This window comes from Magnolia sinica, chromosome 4, assembly GCF_029962835.1.
Source record: "Magnolia sinica isolate HGM2019 chromosome 4, MsV1, whole genome shotgun sequence".
NCBI lineage: Eukaryota > Viridiplantae > Streptophyta > Magnoliopsida > Magnoliales > Magnoliaceae > Magnolia > Magnolia sinica.
The window spans coordinates 6,634,022-6,653,334 of record NC_080576.1 but is presented as its reverse complement, the minus strand read 5'-3'; the positions used below and the strand labels follow the sequence as shown (position 1 = coordinate 6,653,334).

At 39.3% G+C, this 19,313-nt stretch overlaps 1 protein-coding gene across 4 annotated transcripts; it reads right to left on the bottom strand.

Annotated features, from left to right (window-relative positions):
• Window positions 1-1,943: 1,943 nt before the first annotated feature.
• LOC131242279 (calmodulin-binding transcription activator 3-like) lies at window positions 1,944-16,722 on the bottom strand. 4 transcript variants are annotated; one of them, XM_058240823.1, is made up of 15 exons: window positions 16,589-16,712; window positions 16,417-16,500; window positions 13,951-14,070; window positions 12,183-12,298; window positions 10,507-10,595; window positions 9,139-9,181; window positions 8,407-8,584; window positions 8,094-8,225; window positions 7,969-8,000; window positions 7,666-7,926; window positions 6,021-6,581; window positions 5,173-5,870; window positions 4,009-4,594; window positions 3,076-3,381; window positions 1,944-2,263 (listed from the first exon to the last, which is right to left on the bottom strand). In XM_058240823.1, exons 2-15 carry the CDS (start codon window positions 16,454-16,456, stop codon window positions 2,144-2,146), a joined length of 3,282 nt encoding a protein of 1,093 aa, XP_058096806.1. In that variant the 5' UTR covers window positions 16,457-16,500; window positions 16,589-16,712; the 3' UTR covers window positions 1,944-2,143. The 4 variants fall into 4 exon arrangements, with proteins under 4 accessions (XP_058096806.1, XP_058096805.1, XP_058096807.1 ...); XM_058240822.1 differs by having other exon boundaries at window positions 16,417-16,722; XM_058240824.1 differs by having other exon boundaries at window positions 6,021-6,575; window positions 16,417-16,722.
• Between the last annotated feature and the right edge of the window lie 2,591 nt (window positions 16,723-19,313).

Sequence of the window (19,313 nt, the reverse complement as noted above, 5' to 3'; positions counted from 1 at the left end):
TAATTAGAGATATTAAAGTTAATTTAGTAATTAAATTTAAACCCCTATAAATATACCATACATAACTACTTTTGGATTAAAATTAATCCATGCTCCAAGTGCCAAACACACTAGGAAGATTTCTAATCCATTGGGTTTCAAATGGGCTCCAAATCCATACTCCAAAACAGGCCCTTAGGAAACGTGCCATACTTGACTTGATCCGACCAAAGTGATTTCCAAGGATGGGCACCCACTTGATGGAGTGTCACCATTTGCAGGTCACCCACTTGGAGTGTCCAAATACCCAATTGCACCATTAGCAGTACGGGTGATGTGGACATATGCTGTGCATATCCCAGGCATTGTAGTACAGGTATGATCATACAACCAAAGTGATTTTTCAATGAAACCCTGAGCACTAATTTGACAGTGAGATCAACAGTCTTACCAGTAATAGAAAAATTAACACGGGCTGTTCATTTTCGTAATCATTGATTGAATGGTTAGGATCATCCAATCGATTTTCCTAATCAATGATTGAACGGTTAGGACCATCCAACGAGTGGTTGTTTGATGGATGGGCGATCGAGGTGAGGCTGGATGGTCTGGATCAATTATGAGACCATTTGTAGTATTATTAATATAGACCATCCATTTCCCTACGTGCGGAATGGGCAGTTACCGTGATCAGGCTGGATCCTTCGAGAGGATGTGCGGTCAGCTGTGGAAACCATGTCAAGGATGAAATCGGATTGCGTACTACTGAGTTACTCAGTAGGCTCTTATCTAACCGAGTAAACTCAGTTGGGCCCACCTTGAATGTATGTAGTCTATCTACACCGTCCATCCATTTTTCCATCTAAATTAAGGGGTTGAGCCCTAAATTGAAGCATATCCAAAGATCAACTGGATCATACCACGGGAAACAGTGGGGATAATGATTTCCACCGTCGAAACCTTTTTAGGCCCCACAGTATTGTTTATTTGTCATCCAACCTGTTCATAAGATCACACGGACATGGATGAAGGTAAAACACAGATATAAGCTTGATCCAAAACTTCTGTGGCCCCCAAGAATTTTTCAACGGTGGTAGACGTTCAATTCAACTGTTTCCCGTGGTGTGGTCCATTTAAATATTATATATACTTCAATTTTGGGCTCAGACCCTAAAATCATCTGGTAAAATTGATGGAAGAAACGGATCAGATACATAAAGCATAGTGGACCTCCCAAAGTTTACTCGGTACGGGAAGCGTAGTGAGTTACTCACTACGCAATCCGCTTCCGTCAAGGATGGCCATTTGCAATACAGCCAACCTGAACCATTCATTTAATTAACCAGCAGAAGTGATTCGAGAGCACATGATGCATGGTCAATGTTTGTTGTATGATCAACATGAACCATCCATTCCCCCAATCTTCCAAAGGAATGTTAGGATCATCTGACAAAAGTGATCTTTTTTACAATGGAAGGCAATAAAGGGTGGGCACCACATACAAATGATCACGCTATTTCTAGTAAGATCAACATTGACCGTCCATCTCCACATGATGGATGGTCTAGATTTGTGATTGAACCATTTTATAGTACGATCAAGTTATGGGAAATCTCACTATCCCCTACTCTTAAGATGTTATCCAATAATTTCTAGCAGTTACAGTAATTAATTATTATGATATCTGGTTACTCGAATATCTAGGTCATCCATATGCCCCACATCAAAACGGCCACTCCATGTGATCATTCTTTCTCAAAATCCACCCCCGATACTAATGAGGATCGATCTCACACATGGGTCGCCCAATCACCAATCTGAACTATCAAAGCAAACCCGTGCCCTAGAATCATCTGACCTGAAAACCCTACCATTTGATTTCAAGTCCCCAAATGAACCATTGATAAAAATCAATCATTGTTCAGTCACGATTACCCAATCACTAGCAGAATTAAATAAAAAAATAGGCACACAACAGTTTTCATTAGCTGTTATAGACAACAAAGTGTGCTCCATTCGGAGGATTATGGACAATCTAATTTTTAATTAAACAACTAGCATATACCACACCACAGCTAATAATGCAAGAGTTGTTGACATTCAAGTTAATTAATATACAGACCCACAAACCGAATATTACAGCAGCAAAGACAACAGCAGACTCTTAACTCGCTGTGGTCATGCACGTGTCATCGTCTCCCAAGAGTGCTTCCAGGGCAAGCAGGTCCTCGTCCCCGTCCTCGACTGCTTCTCCCTTCTCATTCAAAACCCTGTCATATGCAACCTGCAAAAGCCATTGGAAGCCATTAACTGCTAGGCAATGCATTAAAAATATATCAGACAGTACGGTCTCTGTTTCGTGATATTGAAATGTGAAAGGGCTCCATTCGCTGCTGAAACTATCCAGCAAATCCATTCCCAGGCGTGCAACCCAAGGGTATCTATTTTGAATGGTATTAAGGTCATGGCTAGAGATGCAATGTATTCTCTTGATTGAAGACAGGTATAACCACATCTATTTTACAAGATTTAGGATCCCGAGTCCTTGATGGGTGCACATTGGTGAAGGATCTGGGCCATCCAATTGGTGGACCTCTTGGATGAGCAGGCCAAACATCATGCTGCTTGCAAGCTCCGTATTGAGAAAGTTAACAGCATCCAGAAAAGTCCACACAGAAACAGCCAATTTCTGCTACTTGTACCATTTGAGCGGCATTAGTTAATCGACACGTTCACCGACCTGATCGTTAAGAATTAATACCATGGATCCAGCATCTTTAGCTTATAGTTCATATTTCTTTCAAGAAATTCAAATACTTTTTTTAAGAATTTAAGAAATTCAAATACAAGCAACATGTATAAACTTTTGGGCATGTTTCTTTTAGATTCATTTTTTAAAAACTCTGTTTCGTTTATGCAAGTGTTTGTGTGTGTAAAACAAAGCTTAGGATCAAAAGCTAGGATCCGAGTGGAAGCTAGGAAAAAAGGGCATCGTGTTTCTTGTTTTCCACTTCCACTCAGAATCCAGTCCTGGTGCACATTCGACATCTGACTTCATTCTGTTAAAGGTGGGTTGTGTAAGAAAGAGGAAAATACTTTGATATCTTGAAATTCTGCAGTCCGCAGCCTTCGGTATTGATCCCTAGCTTCTGGATTCTGGGCCATGGACTTCACTCTAGCAAGCGCCTTCTCCAACCTTGCCTCTGTCTGCTTTCTGCCTTCTTTCAGGAAATCATAATCATCGTCATTAGAGGATCCAGTCTGTATGCTGGGGGCCTCGACTCGGAACCCACGCAGGCCACTTCCTTTTCTTCTCCAGCGCAAAATTGCTTTCTCAACAATCCCTACCGTCCATATGATCTTTCCATAATGTTTTCTCACCTGATGCCCCCTCACATGGGCCTTCTCACCACAAAATGAAAACTATTAGTTACTAGTAAAGAGAAACGCATGCCGGGAATAAACAACAATTGCACTGCATCTCTGAGGACTACTTCAGTAGTCAGCAGGATTACCCAAAATTGAATTTCATGGGATTGTCTACCACGCATGGGGCTCACCCAAGTGATCAGAACCATTACACCCGTTGGCACCACAATGGTGATCCATGGTGCAAAAGAACGTATCTATACATTACATTTTCAGGTCCCTAGGTGTGCATTAATCTACAAATTCAGTAAGAACATCATCCAAAGGCTGATGCATGCTCCCTTAGGTGGAGCTTCATTAAGGTAGTCAAAATCCAAAGAATCATTCTGATTTAATTTATCAACATAAGCAAAAGACCATGGAAATGGCATTTTGAACCTGTATATGCAGGCATAAGAATTACCTACAAGTCTAAGTAACCTTATTAGCTTTTACTAGAAGATGGGCGCAATGACAACATTAGCATATTTGTGAGGGAACAAGGAAAGAGAGAACAGAAGAAAAGGCAACCCATGTGTATTTCAAATGCAGATTTTCAGAAACTAAATTACTTTTTTTTTTGAAACTAAATTAAAAAGACTGGAAGAATAGCAAATGTACCTGGATCTTGACAATTCTCTGACGGATTATCAAAAATTCTTTTCTTCCCTTCCAACTGCGAAATTTGTTCTGTATACGTATTGCAGCAGTATGCGAAGGTTCATCATGCTGTCCTGTTCTGTGTGTCTTGACAGATATAAGTGAGAGTGCACGCTCATCCGACATTCCGAAGTTTTCATCACCATACTCAATTAGCTGTTTTCTATGGAACGAATGCACTCTAAAAACTTCGTGAATACGAGCTGCAGCTTGAGCAGCATTACGAACGGCAGTTAGTGAGTCCTTCAGTGAGAGACCATCTTGCAAATCACCATCACTGAATTGAGTGGCGCTCCGTTCTGCAATTGCTTGGACAGCTTTCACACCAGAAGCTTCTGGTGCAGTGCCGTCCCTAGAACTCTCCTTTAAGGTCAGGTCTAAAAGCTGGGAAGTCAAGGAAGTTTCTGCAAGGTAACCAGCAATGCCTTTGTGTCCATTGATGGAAGCTAAATCCCAAGGAGTTCTCCCAGAAGGAAACTTTGGAGTTGGATCTGTTAATGCTCCTGGAGCTCCACCCAGAGAAACGAGCGCAACGACTGTGCTCTCCCTGAAATTATGTAAAGCCCAAAAAAAATGTGACAACAAATCAAGATCATTAGCACACACTAAACATTAAACATTGAATAGGGAGCAACTATAGTCCTAATGATCAGCGAACTGCTTGTTTGCTGACACACAGGATTCCGCACATGTTGTCTCGATGATTGAGTGATGCAGACCATTGAGCTCATGCATTCCACCACAGATGGGGGTGTCTTAAAAACTTCCAGTTTGGAAGATCCTAGCCCTTGATCTTTGGAGCATTTCTGCTGAATATGGACCATTGCTGTATTCTCCTTAACTTTCTGCTTGTGTGCCACTGATCAAGGGTTAGGATCTTCCAATCTGGACTATTTTGAGGCATTACCTTCCACAGTGGACCCATCAGATTACCAGTTTGGATCATCAAACCATGGGACCCACATGGTCAATACCCTGCACATCAGCAAACCATACAATTGCCGATGTGCAGAACCCTGTACTTCCCACTGAATCAGACACCAAAACACACATGCATAATAGACATTAGTGGAAGAGAAGTAACTTTAGATTGCAACAGAATAAAGACTGGTTCAAGTTCCTTACCTGCCACAATATGCTGCCCAGTGGAGAGCAGTCCATCCATGCACATCCCGGAAATCGATTTTCACACCTGCAGCTAGCGTTGGTGCTATTGCCCAATCATAGCCAAGGGCAGCAGCTAAATGAAGCACGCCTTGGCCATCCTTATCCAAGACACTAGGGCCTTTACCACCTTCAGCCACTTTGTAAAGAAGCCAAGCACGTAACTTTTCTTTCAGTACCTTCTGAAGCAACTGTTCTTTCACTGTATCAGGGGAAAAGTCCACATCCGTAGTAAGCTTTACCATCTGGAACCATTCATCATCATCTTCTTCCAGTAAAGAATTGATTTTGCTGCTTATATGAGGTTTCTCACAGACACTACCAGAGAACCTTGGGTGCTCAACAGATTCCAGGGACAGTAGCCTTCCAAGTCGTATGCGAAGAAGTATTTCACTTGTATTCTCGGTGGAGGCATCAGGAATGTCTGTGTCCTGAGTATGGCTAACCCGATATTCAAATTCTCGCACTTCACTACAAGCCAACCTGTTGGAGCAAGTCACATAGAAAGGCACCCTTCCAGCTGCATGTAGTGGTGCATGGCAACGAAGAACACCATCGGCTAAAACCTCTGCTGGAACCTCCACTTGCCCAAACATGCATGACCATTTACAATTTTGTGCATCATTTTTGTCCTTCAAGAATGTACCCGTAATCAGTACCTGCCAAGATAGTGAATAAGGGTCATGAAATGATCATACCTCTCTCTCCATTTACACACACACACACACACACACACACACATGAGAAGCTCTCTCTCTCACGCACGCACAGAGAATGATTAAATAAATTATCAATATGAGATCAAGTACCTTAGTTTCTGAGCCTGTGTATGTCCAGTTTGGTGAGAAATCAAGAATGCTGAAAAGCTGGTCATGGGAAAGTGAGGGGCTCAACATATACGAATCCAATTGCTCCTGTGGGGACATGCTAGAATCTTCAACCACATTTCCACTCTCTATAGTGTCCCAGTAGACCGCAGAACTGGATTGCACGTTTGCATCAGCTACCTCTCCAAGTTCTTTGCTCATCCATCGGGAGAAACTATCAAATTTCTTTAAGCCTCCTTCTCCTTCTGTTCTAGAGCTATCCTGTTGTTTTGTAGAAGGATCATACTCTGCATCAAAATTTGACGTAAGAACATATCCAGCTTCAGCATTGGAAAGATGCACTTGGAACCCATCTGGCACAGGAGAGCCATTCTCCTGATCAGAGTCTGTAGAGAAGGCTTCAGGATCTCTGTGTGCATCCACATAATGACCTTTGTGTTCTTGAGAGCCAGACCTCAGTTCAAAGGCAGAGTCCATATGCAGTTTATGGTCCGTGGACCATGCAGACATATTTGATGAATCATCTTCGGCAGCAATCTGTTTCTGACATGGAAGTTTGAATCCACATGATATTACACGAACTTAAACAAAGATACAAATATCATGGAAAATATAAGAAGAGAAAAACACAACAATGAAAATTAATAAACAGAGATAATTTAGCTTCAAATAATTAGGTTTCACTGCTTTACATTATCAGCATTCATTTCAGACTAAACTTAGAGGAGTTGTGCTCCTATTGCAATTTAATTGTCACTTCAATGAAAGGGCTATCATGATAAGAAGTTAAACAACTAAAGTGATTTCTGTTAGGTTCAAAATAAATAATGTTAGAACTGCAGACCCAAGCATCCATGGTTGACACCTGGTAAGAATGTTCAAGCAGTTTTAACTTACAATGAACAAGTGAAACTACCGAATTGTGACAGATTCCAAGAAACTTCCTCAGACTCCACAGCCAAAACTAGTGAAACCAGAGACACAATAGAGGAATTGAATTCAATGGTTTTCTCAGCAGAACATCAGATATTCCTAAATATACTTGAAAAGATTCCTGAACCAAAACTGCCCAATGAAGCCAACTTACATGGGAAAATGGACAGAAGCTAGACAGGATTATTCTTTTTTTCTTTTTTCTTTTCTTTTTTTAAGGGCATACAGGAGAAATCATTGAATTGCACCGATTGAAAATGGAAACTTGAGCTACTTCTCAAGGAAAAGGTAACATTGAAAGTTTTTTAGGTTGAGCTAAATCAGAATGGCCATTGAACAAGTGGCTTAATGTTACCTCTCATGGAAGCTAGCTTTTTTCATGGATATAGAGCTTGAAGATGATGTCTTCATCATTCTAAGCCTTGTCCCAATTAATTAGGGATGGCCACATAAACCTTGTTCTGCCATTCCACTCTATCAATAGACTATTAGATGGTGGTTGATTGTAATAAAATTACGTAGTTGTCTATCACATTGCTACTGTGGGAGTTTTGTGCTCTCATTGCAGTCCCCAACCAGGATAAAGGAGGGTTGCATCAGGTTGGCAGCCGGTGTCAAACTTATGCCATGACTTTCATCATGAATAATGAAGCCATGTAGATGACAAAAATTGCGTAATGGTGACAATAGGTACCTGCCATTTTGCTTGGCCTTGTGGATTAGTCATGAACTCCTGCTTCATACTGAACTCATCCATGAAAAGTTGCCCAAGTAATCCATTTTCTTGTTTTGGCATGCCCAGCATGTTCGCAGTTTGAGTAGAAGAAATTGTTGGTCGAAAAGGTGCACTCTGAAACCCTGTTGTACAATGTTCCAAGACCTCTTCCCAAGGTGCCGCATCAATGGGTTTCCTCAACTCATTAAAGGTAAGCCCAAACCCAGAATCACCAAGTCCTCTAGTTATATCATCTTGAGCAAGAGAGAGAAAATTCAGTCCAGGAATGTTTGATTGCTTTACCAGATAATCACCTGTAATATTTTCCAGTTAATGCACCATGTAACAAGATCTTGAAATAAATAGGTTGTTCAAAATCAGAAGGCAGAAAGAATGGCATAGCTTACTTTGGTTACTTGGGTTTGAAGATGGAAAATAAGTTTCCAAGAGACCAGTATCCATCTGATTCATCACAGGCTTGTCCTCAGATTGGTGTGGCTCAAGAAAAGACCGAAATCTGGAACTTGCTTGCTGGTTGTCTGCTGCATCAAATTTCATTAAAATGGACTGAGAGATGGGTTTGTAATTGAGAATGTAACTAGAGAAGCTATATTCAATCCAGATTGTATATCATCTTGACTAATAAATTCTCGGGATAAGATCCTTGTTCACTAAAGTTGTAACATATTAAAGTAGAAAGTTAGAGGAGGCCAACTTTACCAGATTCCGTATCGTCATATTCTGAGTTCTGCGCACTGTTCAGGCTCGATGTATCCGTGGTATGTGAAGGTACTTGATTATGATTTGGAAGAAAATAAGAACTAACAGGACTGCTCGTTTGAGAACTCTGCAAAATTTCGTCAGGGTCCCTGTTTCGGGCAAAGCTTGCTTTGCTTCCCTGTTAAACAAGCACTTAATATTCAGATTATACACCTTCTCTGAAAAGAGAAAAAGTCCGTATAACTATTGTATATCAAACATGTGGGAGGATAAAACAGGACAAAAGGTTAAGAAAGAATCCAATTGTTTGCAAAGCAGGCTGTTAACTCAAACAATAGCATAGGGTCACCATAGGAAGAAAGGTGAATGAATTAGAATATTGGATAGAGAAGCTGACTGTTTAACTGCACGGAGATTAAGATTAAACTTTCAGGTCCCTATTGAGGTCGTAATTAGTGTAGGATCTATGAACCTTGTTACTAGGAAAGACATGCACATGCTTACATCCACATGCATATCATGCCCCTGATGGCACAATATATTGGTCCAGCAACTTTCTGCAGCTTGAGTCATGATAAATTAGACAGCAATTCCATGCCCCCATGGCCACAAGAGGCACCAACTTCCAATACCACATACCATGCCGCATGTGTATGAAAGAAAATTTATCCAATTAAAAACTAAGAAATAGCCACAAAAGCATTGATGAAGCCAAGCAGAATGGATCTCTACCTTCACTTCACGATAGTGGACAAGAACAATATGCATGAGATCCCTGCAGCAGTAGCAAAAGGATAAGAAACAGCACAGGTGAACACATCTAAAAGAGCACTTCACCGAAGAGAAAAGATCCACATGAAACAAAATGTGTGGCAGTTTCAAGTAATTTCAGAGTTCAAACTTCAATGGTTGTTATTGTAGGAGTGGTAAGATACAAGTTAGTTGCCCCTGTTCAGAATTTTTCCATGTTCATACAAACATTGACTCCAAGTCGAGTAATATCATAACAATCAAGAGAGCACAGTTGAAGTAAAGCAAGAGAAACAAGAAGAAGCAAAGGGATCGTTTAGATGTGGGTAAAATTCCACTTATTTAAACAGTTCACCTCAAAACAGATTGCACGCAGTGTTTGGATGGGTGAAAAGCTTGTAAATGCATTAATTACACAAAGAATGTTGCTTTTGAATCCTCTCCAAGGGATGAGTAACACTTTACATGATTAAGTGTTTACCTCTAGTGGTGAAATAAAAGGAAAAAAAAAAACTTAAAAACTTCACCAAATACAAGAAACTCTTTACCTGGCAAAGACTTCACCAGTACCCAAACATGATAGAATGAAAGTCTTTACCTGTTAAACTATTTGCCTGTGTAAAGAGTTTACAAGTGAGATTTCACCCACATCCAAATGACCCCTAAATTTTCCACAACAAGTTTACTTGTTGGAGCATTTTTTTTTTTAAATCACTTTCATGGCATCCTAAAAAGATGAAAGGAATTTCTCATTCATGCTTCTGTTTGTGTAATTTCAATCTGTGTGTATGTTTCCATCAGTCAAATGGCTCAATTGCTTGTGTTGGTAAACATAAATTCAGGTTCATATTTTCTTCTTAAGAACATTCTATCAGTTGGAGGATGGCATCTAAAGTTCCTGCAGTTTAAAAATAGCACAGTGAAGATTCCCAATCCTAATCCTAACTGATTAGTAGTAGGATTCAATCATCAAATATATAAAGTTCACAACCGCTGCATTTAAGATAAAATGACAAAACTCTCCCCCTGGATTAAAACAATCAGAAGCACGTTGCAGATATAATAAAATATGATAAGAAATGCATATTCTCCCTTTCGTGAAGTAGAAAGCACAGCAGCTCTTGATGGAAGCTAAAATATGCAACATATAATCATTAATATTAATTAAAGCCTGTGGAACAAAAACAAAAGACAGTTTTTTAATTGTTTTATTTTATTTTTTGCTTTTTCTTTTTTTTTTTTTTCAAGACATAATACATGGAATCAAGAATAACACGGAGGAACAAACTTAACAAGATCAAAAGAAAGAACTGACAAACACCTGAAAAATAAACTTGTTTTCATACTCACTCTTCCAGCATCCAATAACTGCGACGTTGAAAATTTTCATTCTCTTCTCCATGAGCATAGTAGCAGTGTAAAACATCAACACTTCCAGCCTAAATTTGTACAGGGGTTTCAAGATTTAGTAAATCCGAGCCATAAATTATAAAGAAAGATCTCCAAGAAAATGCTTTAAATCAGTGACAACAAAACACGATCCTGATGAAACAGTAGAAAATATCCATCGCAACTTTTTTTCTTACTGATAAACATTTGTGCATACTCCATTTCATTGCAATATATATATATATATATATATATATATATATATATATATATATATATATCGCTGCCCTGCTAAAGTTCTTAAGGTAATCGACTCCCTCAGACACAATTTCTTATGGCAGGGTAAGGATGATAAAAAGAAATACAACCTCATTCAGTGGAAACAGGTCTGTAGGAACATTAAAGATGGAGGAGCTGGTATAAAAGACCTAAAAGTGATGAACCGGGCCCTATTAGGGAAATGGATTTGGCGTTTAGGCACTGAAAATGACTGCCTATGGAACAAGATAATCAAAGGTAAATATGGGACTTCAGGAGGAGGATGGTGGACCAACGATTCAGCCTTATACAGGGCCTCTGCAATATGGAAAGAGATATGGCGCATGCACCATGAGATGGTCAAAAGGATTGGGTTCGAAGCTGGTACGGGAGATTGCATCAGATTTTGGATGGATACCTGGTTAGGTGATGTTCCTCTGAAAGACAAATATCCCAACATCTTTCGTATGGCAACTAACAAAAACAGTTCTATTGAAGAAAACTACTCTACTCAAGCAGACAAAGTAGTTTGGAACATTCAATGCAGGCAAAATCTCAAAGATTGGGAAATTAATGAATTCGTCCAACTTATGGACTTCATCCAACAAGCCCTCCCTTCGCAGGATCGTAAGGATCGTATTATCTGGACTGTAGACAATTCGTCCGTGTTCTCTATCAGATCTTTTTTCAAGCAGCTATCGATCTCTAACAACGTCCCCCCTACGCAGTATCCTCACTTCATCTGGAAGTATGCTGTCCCTCCTAAATTGCAAGTTTTTGGTTGGTTGGCTGGAAAGGGTCGAATCCTCACCATTGATAACCTCAAGAAAAAAGGAATGATCCTTCCCAATGTGTGCTTATGCTGCATGGCCAATGAAGAAACGGTGGATCACCTTCTGATCCACTGCCCCTTTGTCAACTCTATCTGGGCAGCCATTCTTTCTTGCTTCAAAATAGAATGGTGCTTCCCTAGAGATGTGGATACGTTACTCAAGGCCTGGCATGGCATTCGTTTAGGAAAACCTGTATCTCGATTATGGCGTATGGCGATATTGGCGACCTGGTGGGCTGTTTGGATTAAAAGGAACAATCGGTGTTTTCGGAATGAGTCGAAACCTCCTATCCTTGTGTGCTCCTTTGTTAAGTGTTCCGTAGCTGAATGGGCCTCCCATATGGATGGGATTAATGTTGATCTGGGTTTTCTTTCTGATTCCTAGGGTCTGCTATCTCAGCAGGTTCTTCTTTTCTGTTTTTTCCCTCCTTTTCTATTAATACAAGTTATCTTTCAATATACACACACACACACACACACACACACACACTATTGAAGATAGCATCCTGAAAGTACAAATAAAAGAATCCCACTCTGAGATACTTACTTTTAACCTCTCATGAGCTTCCTTCACTGTTTTTCCATCTTTCTTTTTCCTCCAGTTATGGCCATCCTTGCGGAAGTATCTCAGTACCTTCCGATCGAAAAGGAAAAGTGACCCACCTGGCAAGGAAAATGCATCCTGAGCTAAGATTTGTTCACAAAATTATATTTTTTACATAATAGAAGAAAATGATTGAAAACAATTCATAGTAAGGAAGGTGTTGATGGATAAACTGTTTCAAATGACATAATGAAAATCCAAAATAACAAAATCAGAGATCTGTCAAAACCAAATTTCAGCAGGTTCAAGATAATGTTCTTCACATGCCATAGTCTAGACAACCCAGCTAAGCTCACCAAGGAAAGTCTATCAATTTACAGAACAACTAGACCTTCAAAAGAAAAACTGAATACAGCAGCTAGCAAAAAGTTCCCAAGACTAATTTCACTCATCATCATTGCCGTGCCTTGTCCAAGACTAATCTCACTATACACTGAAATTTCTAAGCTAAAAGGTATTGAAGATTAACTTCACGAATTGAATCTTCCTACGTAGAAATTAACATGATCAATGCACTAAGTGTATCAGCATCAAGAGCCACAGAAGCATATACTTACCAAATCAGGTAAGCTCATTCCCATTCTTGGAGACTAGTATTGTTGTCCACATTATATGTATGCCTTATGTACTCTTTCTCACTTCATCTATGTTTAAAACATTTTAGTAATTGTCAATATGTACTACAAAATTCTGTCTTTGAACATATGGTATTGAACATGAATATAATGACGAAAACCATCCTTTTTGAGAAACTGTATAGCTTCAGGCCTCTCAGCACATGAATACTACTTTCCCCTATTCTATTTTCTGCAATTTTTCACTAATCCATCTTTCACAGTTTTACTTTTAAGCACATTCCTTATGACTTCATGGATATAACAACATGTATATGGGTCAGAATTATGCAAATGTGCTACTGTAAGTATAAGTTCTCTTCTAAAAGATTTTATTTTTTTTAAAACGGATATATTGAGGGAGAAGTGACAAGAACCCATGCTTCCAAAAAAATTAGAAGCGATGCAAATGCATTTGGAGTGTGTGAAAAGAAATGGAACTAGGTGGCAAAAAGTCATGACAATTTTTTCCCAATGCTGTGTTGCAAGGCATACGGCATGTGAATGCGAATGCTGCCCTAGCATTAAAAAAATAAAAAGAACTTACAATCAAGGGAATATTGCATTAATTGGATAAAAAAATCATTTATTATTTTCTTGAGCTTGTTGAGTTGTATAGGCCTTAAGTCTTTTTATCTTTTTATCCATGAAGAGGTGTATAAACTTATTTTTCATTAGCATATAAGCTTTATTGAGTAAGGTCTATAACAAAAGCTATTCTGATGTGTAAGTACCATAGCGTGAATAATATAAAATATCATATGATCACACCACAGTAAAGACAAATTGCTGCAGATATTAAAAGAACAAACAGCAACGACAAAATTTGAAATATTCAACCAAGTTACACAGTTCACCTCAAGGGCCCGTGTAAAGCTCATGTAACAAATATGATGCAATATGAGAAAGATGTAAATTAGGCAAACATAATAAAATAAAAACCAACACAACATTTCTACGGTCATGCATAATAAGTTCATAGGGCCCATACTTCATTAAAGTAGTAATATTTTTCTAAAAAGAGGTCATAAGGGAAAAAATAAGTTGCTAAAGAATGGAAAGAGATATCAAGATAATATAGAGATAAGGGATCATACTGGGTGGCTTATTCGGAGGCTCTGGAGCAATGTGGAACTTTCGATAGTTCCGTAGAATTTCACAAATTTCAGGAGGGCGTAACCACCGATTTTGTGCTTCCGTAAGTATCTGCTCAATATCTGCAAATCCACAATGAGATCATCAAATCAATTAACAAAAAACAAATGATCTCTACTCCACAGATACCTGACCACAATTAGTTGGGATAAGGCTTAAACAATAAATGATGAACTGATCTCTACATAGACATATTTAACTACAATTACGGAGATCAATCCATGCAAAGCAACTGATTTAGTCAACAATTATAGAGATCCAGAACGACTTGGACATTTGCACATCTGCCTCCTTCCTTCCCTCCCTCAGCTTGCATCCCCACCTTCATGGAGACGTTAGCAACATCCCCTTCGTGTGTGGATGAATGCTAGTATCCTCACCTTCATGGAGACATTAGCAACATCCCCTTCGTGTGTGGATGAATGCTAGTATCCTCAACTTCATGGAGACGTTAGCAACATCCTCAAAGCTTCTAAATGATGTGGTAGTATTGAAAATCATTGATTTGGATAGTCCATCACTCATACCACTAGGGGAGCGATGATGCAAATATCAGAATGAAAACTCATCAACTGGTATAGTCCAGCACTCATACCACTAGGGGGAGCAATGGTGCAAAAAGCATGACGGTTTGATGATCCTAACTATCTAATAAATAGCATGAAAAATGGGCTGTCCAATCATCATCTTGAAACATCTATTGAAAGACCCCACAATGAATTGCTCACAGTTCCAAAGTACTTTTGTTCAATGACACAAGCCATCCCATCAATGGCCCACAAGGAAAGGACAGCAACAAATTGGGACCATCTGATTGGCATGATTTTTTTGCACCATGGTTTGCCCCTAGGGGAACGAATGAATGGAATAGTCATGATTGATGATTGGCATCCCACATGCCAGTGCGTGAAAGTGGCGGCATTAGCATCACACGTCACTAACATTCCCATGATGGTGGGGACCTTGGCATTACACACAAGCGTGTGTGCATGCATGCACATGAAGCACCATACACACGCACTGGCACAGATGCAAACATACATACAGATACATACATACGTGTGAGTGCGTGCGTGTGTGTGGAGAGAGAGAGAGAGAGAGAGAGAGAGAGAGAGAGAGAGAGAGGTGGGAACAAAATACATTCCAACTCTTTAAAAGGATGATAAATTCATAGCCAACAAAAGTTGATCCTGCAAATGCCCAGACCACGAACAAATCAAGGGGAAAACATGAAAGACCACAAACAAATCAAAGGGAAAACATGAAAGACCACAACCCTCACGTCTAAAAGACGACTGTGTGTATGAGAAAGTCATATACCAAAGTAGCATCAATGACCCAGATCAAGCCTATACATTGGCTCGGTGTCTGAAACTGGATGAAACAAGTAGCGCCAAGATTTTATATTGAATTTTTTACCAATATGGTCATTGATAGAGGAAATTTGGTATAGACAAATTGGCAAGTTGGATTTTTCTTCAACCCAAGAAATTTTTAAAGGAATCGAATGAAATGCATCTCACGTTATGTGAGATTTTATTGCCTAGGAAACCACTATCGATGATATTCACAAGCCGAAGTCTGATATTTCTGTAGATTTCTAAATGGGATCAATAATTCCTGTGAAGGGAACACATCTACATTCTCTAGCCAAGACATCATGGGAAGTGACTTAGATTATGATAATTAAGTTGCAATGAAGTGAAACATCCAAAATTATGTTGGTCCCACTTAATTTATAGTGAATAACCAGTTCCAAATTGCGATGCTAATCATTTTAAGTTGGAATTGAAACAGAAACAACTGCAATAATACCAAGAGCAGCCAAAATGACTGTGATCAGTTAACTTCCACTTTCTTGCACATTCGCAATCTGAACCAATCTTAGATCTAAACACACCCTGAATAGTCTCTTCGATTGTCAAATTTCCAAATGGAATAGACTAATCAATAAGAATATAACATAAGATACTCCAAAATCATCTGATGACATCCAAGCAATGTCAGAACCACTCATTGGTAGGCTTCCCTGCCAATAGGGCAGTGAAAAAACCTATTTGATTGAACGACCTTATCCATCCAATAGGGACCCTAGAAATGGACACTAAGGGAGCACTGGGAATATGGGAAAAGGTCCACCGATTGGATGGATCCGAAGGATCATCCAGTCCGGCCGTTTGCCGAAAGTGTCCCAGCCATGGCGGGACCCACTTAGAAGATTATCCATATCGTGGACCAATGTGCCACGTGTCCAATTTGAGTGCAGCACACAGGATATGGAAACCCATGCCTAACGATCGTACTTATTTGATGTCAATCAATAAATTCAAATAAAATTGAGAACAGATCCGAACGAGAACTCAGGGAAAAACAGTCACCCTCCAACCGAAAAGAGAAGGAATTCTCACCTAACTGAGCACTCAAGCCATACCGCCTGACTTCCGCCATGAAATAACTTCAAAAGCGAAAATCTTGAGCTCGATCCTCAAACCCTAGAAAGACCAATATCAGAGGTCGATTTCGAAAACCCTAATTTCCACCTCAGAGCCAAGAGCTGAGATCTAGAAGGTAATGGAACACCCAAAATCAGATCCAGATCTCTGTAAATGAAAACGAAGTACTGAATCGTCGCCGAAAATCGAATTGGGATATGGATTTTCGAAGATAAAGAGGCGAATTCTGAGAGGGATAGAGAGTAGGATGACTGAGAGGGGAGGGGAGCCGCCTTTGTAGAATAAGGAGAGTTAAAAAGAGGGAGTTATTTGATAAGCTGACGGAGTAGCGCACGCATGCATTCTCATGCACTCGGCAATTATACATGCATCGGACCTAAAACTCCAATGCAATCAAACCGTCGAATTGTGTGGGGCCCACTGTAGATACGTTGTATCTCTTAATTAATCTAATGTCTAGAACCAGTGATATGTACATAAGATCGTTGTATTTGGACCATTGATTATCATTCATCTGACCGTTCAATTGCGTCCCCCGATCGAAGATTTATTCACAATGATATTTGATTCGGGACCCATCTAAAGCAGAACAGACTATCTGAACGGATTACAATCAATTTATTTGAATGCCACGTGTACTAATCCAGTGCATGCATAACAGCCATAACGCTCTGCCTGTGCATTTCATCTCTGGACTCTGGCGAGAGTTCGACAGAATACCCCTGAAGTTTGAAGTTATTACTTGCAAAAGCAAAGGATTCGCAGGTGTGATTTGTCGGGGTTGAAGTTTCTTTTCGTTTTCTTTTTCGGGTCGTGATTCAGTGATGGGCCGCGCATGTGTGGGGGCGGAAGACCTGCCGGTGATCCGGTCGGCACACGTGCAAGAGATCCTGGCTATTCATCAGATGGACCAAAACAAATGCTGGTCCGCTGATCAGGTTGGACAAACTTGTAGAGAAAAATACACAGTTGAAAAGGAAGTCAAACCGTCCCAAGTTCAACGTTGTGGCTCACTTTGGTCGGATATCTGACGCATCTACCGTGCGAACGAATTTCCAACACGTCTCTGTTCCGGCGAATGAACGGCCCCTGAATCACGGCCCTTTTGAAACAGGAAAATGTCGATACTCTGACAGTATGATGAATGATACGCAGGCTTTTAAAAATTTCTCAAAAATTAGAGAAATGGCATAACATTAATTAAACTAAACGTTTTAAACTATGTGTAATAGTTTAGATATTACACGTACCAATGCGGTCTTATTTCAACAGACAAGTACGCCAGAGTCGGATGTTAGGATATTTAGGCCCATCTGATTTTTTTCACTGTAACTTAGACGCAGTTTACTCCACAATCTAGTCGTTTAGATTTGAGTTAATATATGCCACGTGTACGATCTCTAAGTGCTTGCGTATCAAGCGTCAAACATGGCCAGAGTATGAAATAATTCGCCCTTTTTATCTTTCTCTTTTTACTTTCACCGGTAAGCACGCACTTGATGTACAGTGTAGTGGGGTCCACTCGCATGTACAGTGGCGGAATCATTGATGCCTTGAAAATTGAGGAATTTATGATACTCTACCAGACCATGAGTATCCATACGCAGGCACATGGCCCACGTATAAGCAGCTTACATTTATCCCTGTTAAGACTGTTCAAATTGTAGGGTGCATGGTTGATGGGTCGTGAAGCAAAATAAAATAAAAAAATAGCACAAGAAGATAACTATAGCGGTACGATCGTGGTCCATCAATGGACGGTTGAGAATCATTGATAGGCATGCACGCCATTGGTGCCGTGGCTTATTCATCACATGTTAAAGAAGGGAGATGTAGATACATAGGAAGATGGGGATACTACCGCCCATCCATATAAGCATACACAAATGTGTTGGGCGTTTTCAAAATAAGAAATAAAAGGCAAAAAAAATTAACTCCAATAAATAATGGAGGAAGAGATTAATAATTTCTAGTAATTGTTGGTAACCATTTATTTGTAAGTGTTATTGACTCTTGGTATATGGAGCGTTATTTTAATTTAAAATAGTGATGAAAAGATATTATTAACGGTGGAGGAATGTCATCGATTGAAAACATATTATAAATGAATACAACTTTTCATGAAAAGAATCTTAAAGTAACTATTATTTTTAATTTTAAAAAAAAAAAATTTTACACGCACACACACCACACACACTCACGCTGGTGGAATTTCACCACCTATTGGTACTTGAACCCTTGATCGGGTGTTGAAACTCCCAAGAGTCTACCACCCGAGCAAGAGTTAAAACCCTTAAAGTAACTATTATGACTATATATAAATCAATCTTTTGCTCAAGTCAAAATCAACAATTTTAACAATCTCATTTTCTCTCTCTTCTTCATTTTTGTTTTTCAATGGCTTTTGAAAAATTACAGTTTCCATGCACTAAATCACAAACAGTTTTTAAAACAGTAAGCTGCTAATAATTTTCAGGAGGTAAGTTGTAATAGTATAGAAGTTAAAAGTATGTGTTATAAAAGTGTATTTTGGGTGTGGTTTTTCCGTTTTGCAGTTTGATTCCGACATTTCTCTTATTTTAGAGAATATGCTTATTGTATTGTGGGGGTAGATTTGTTGAAACCTTCTTACAATTTGATTTAATTATCAATATAGTGCAAATATCACCTTAAAAACAGCGACGACATAACGTAGAATAAGCCTATATTTAAATAATTAATTTCCTATCTTTCCATCTCAAACTTTACAAAATGCACCTTATTTTGGACTACCTAGATTCTGGGTTCATTTTGTAAGGAACATAACTTAGGAAATCACATTGATCGGACAACCCTAAACATCCAACCGGTGA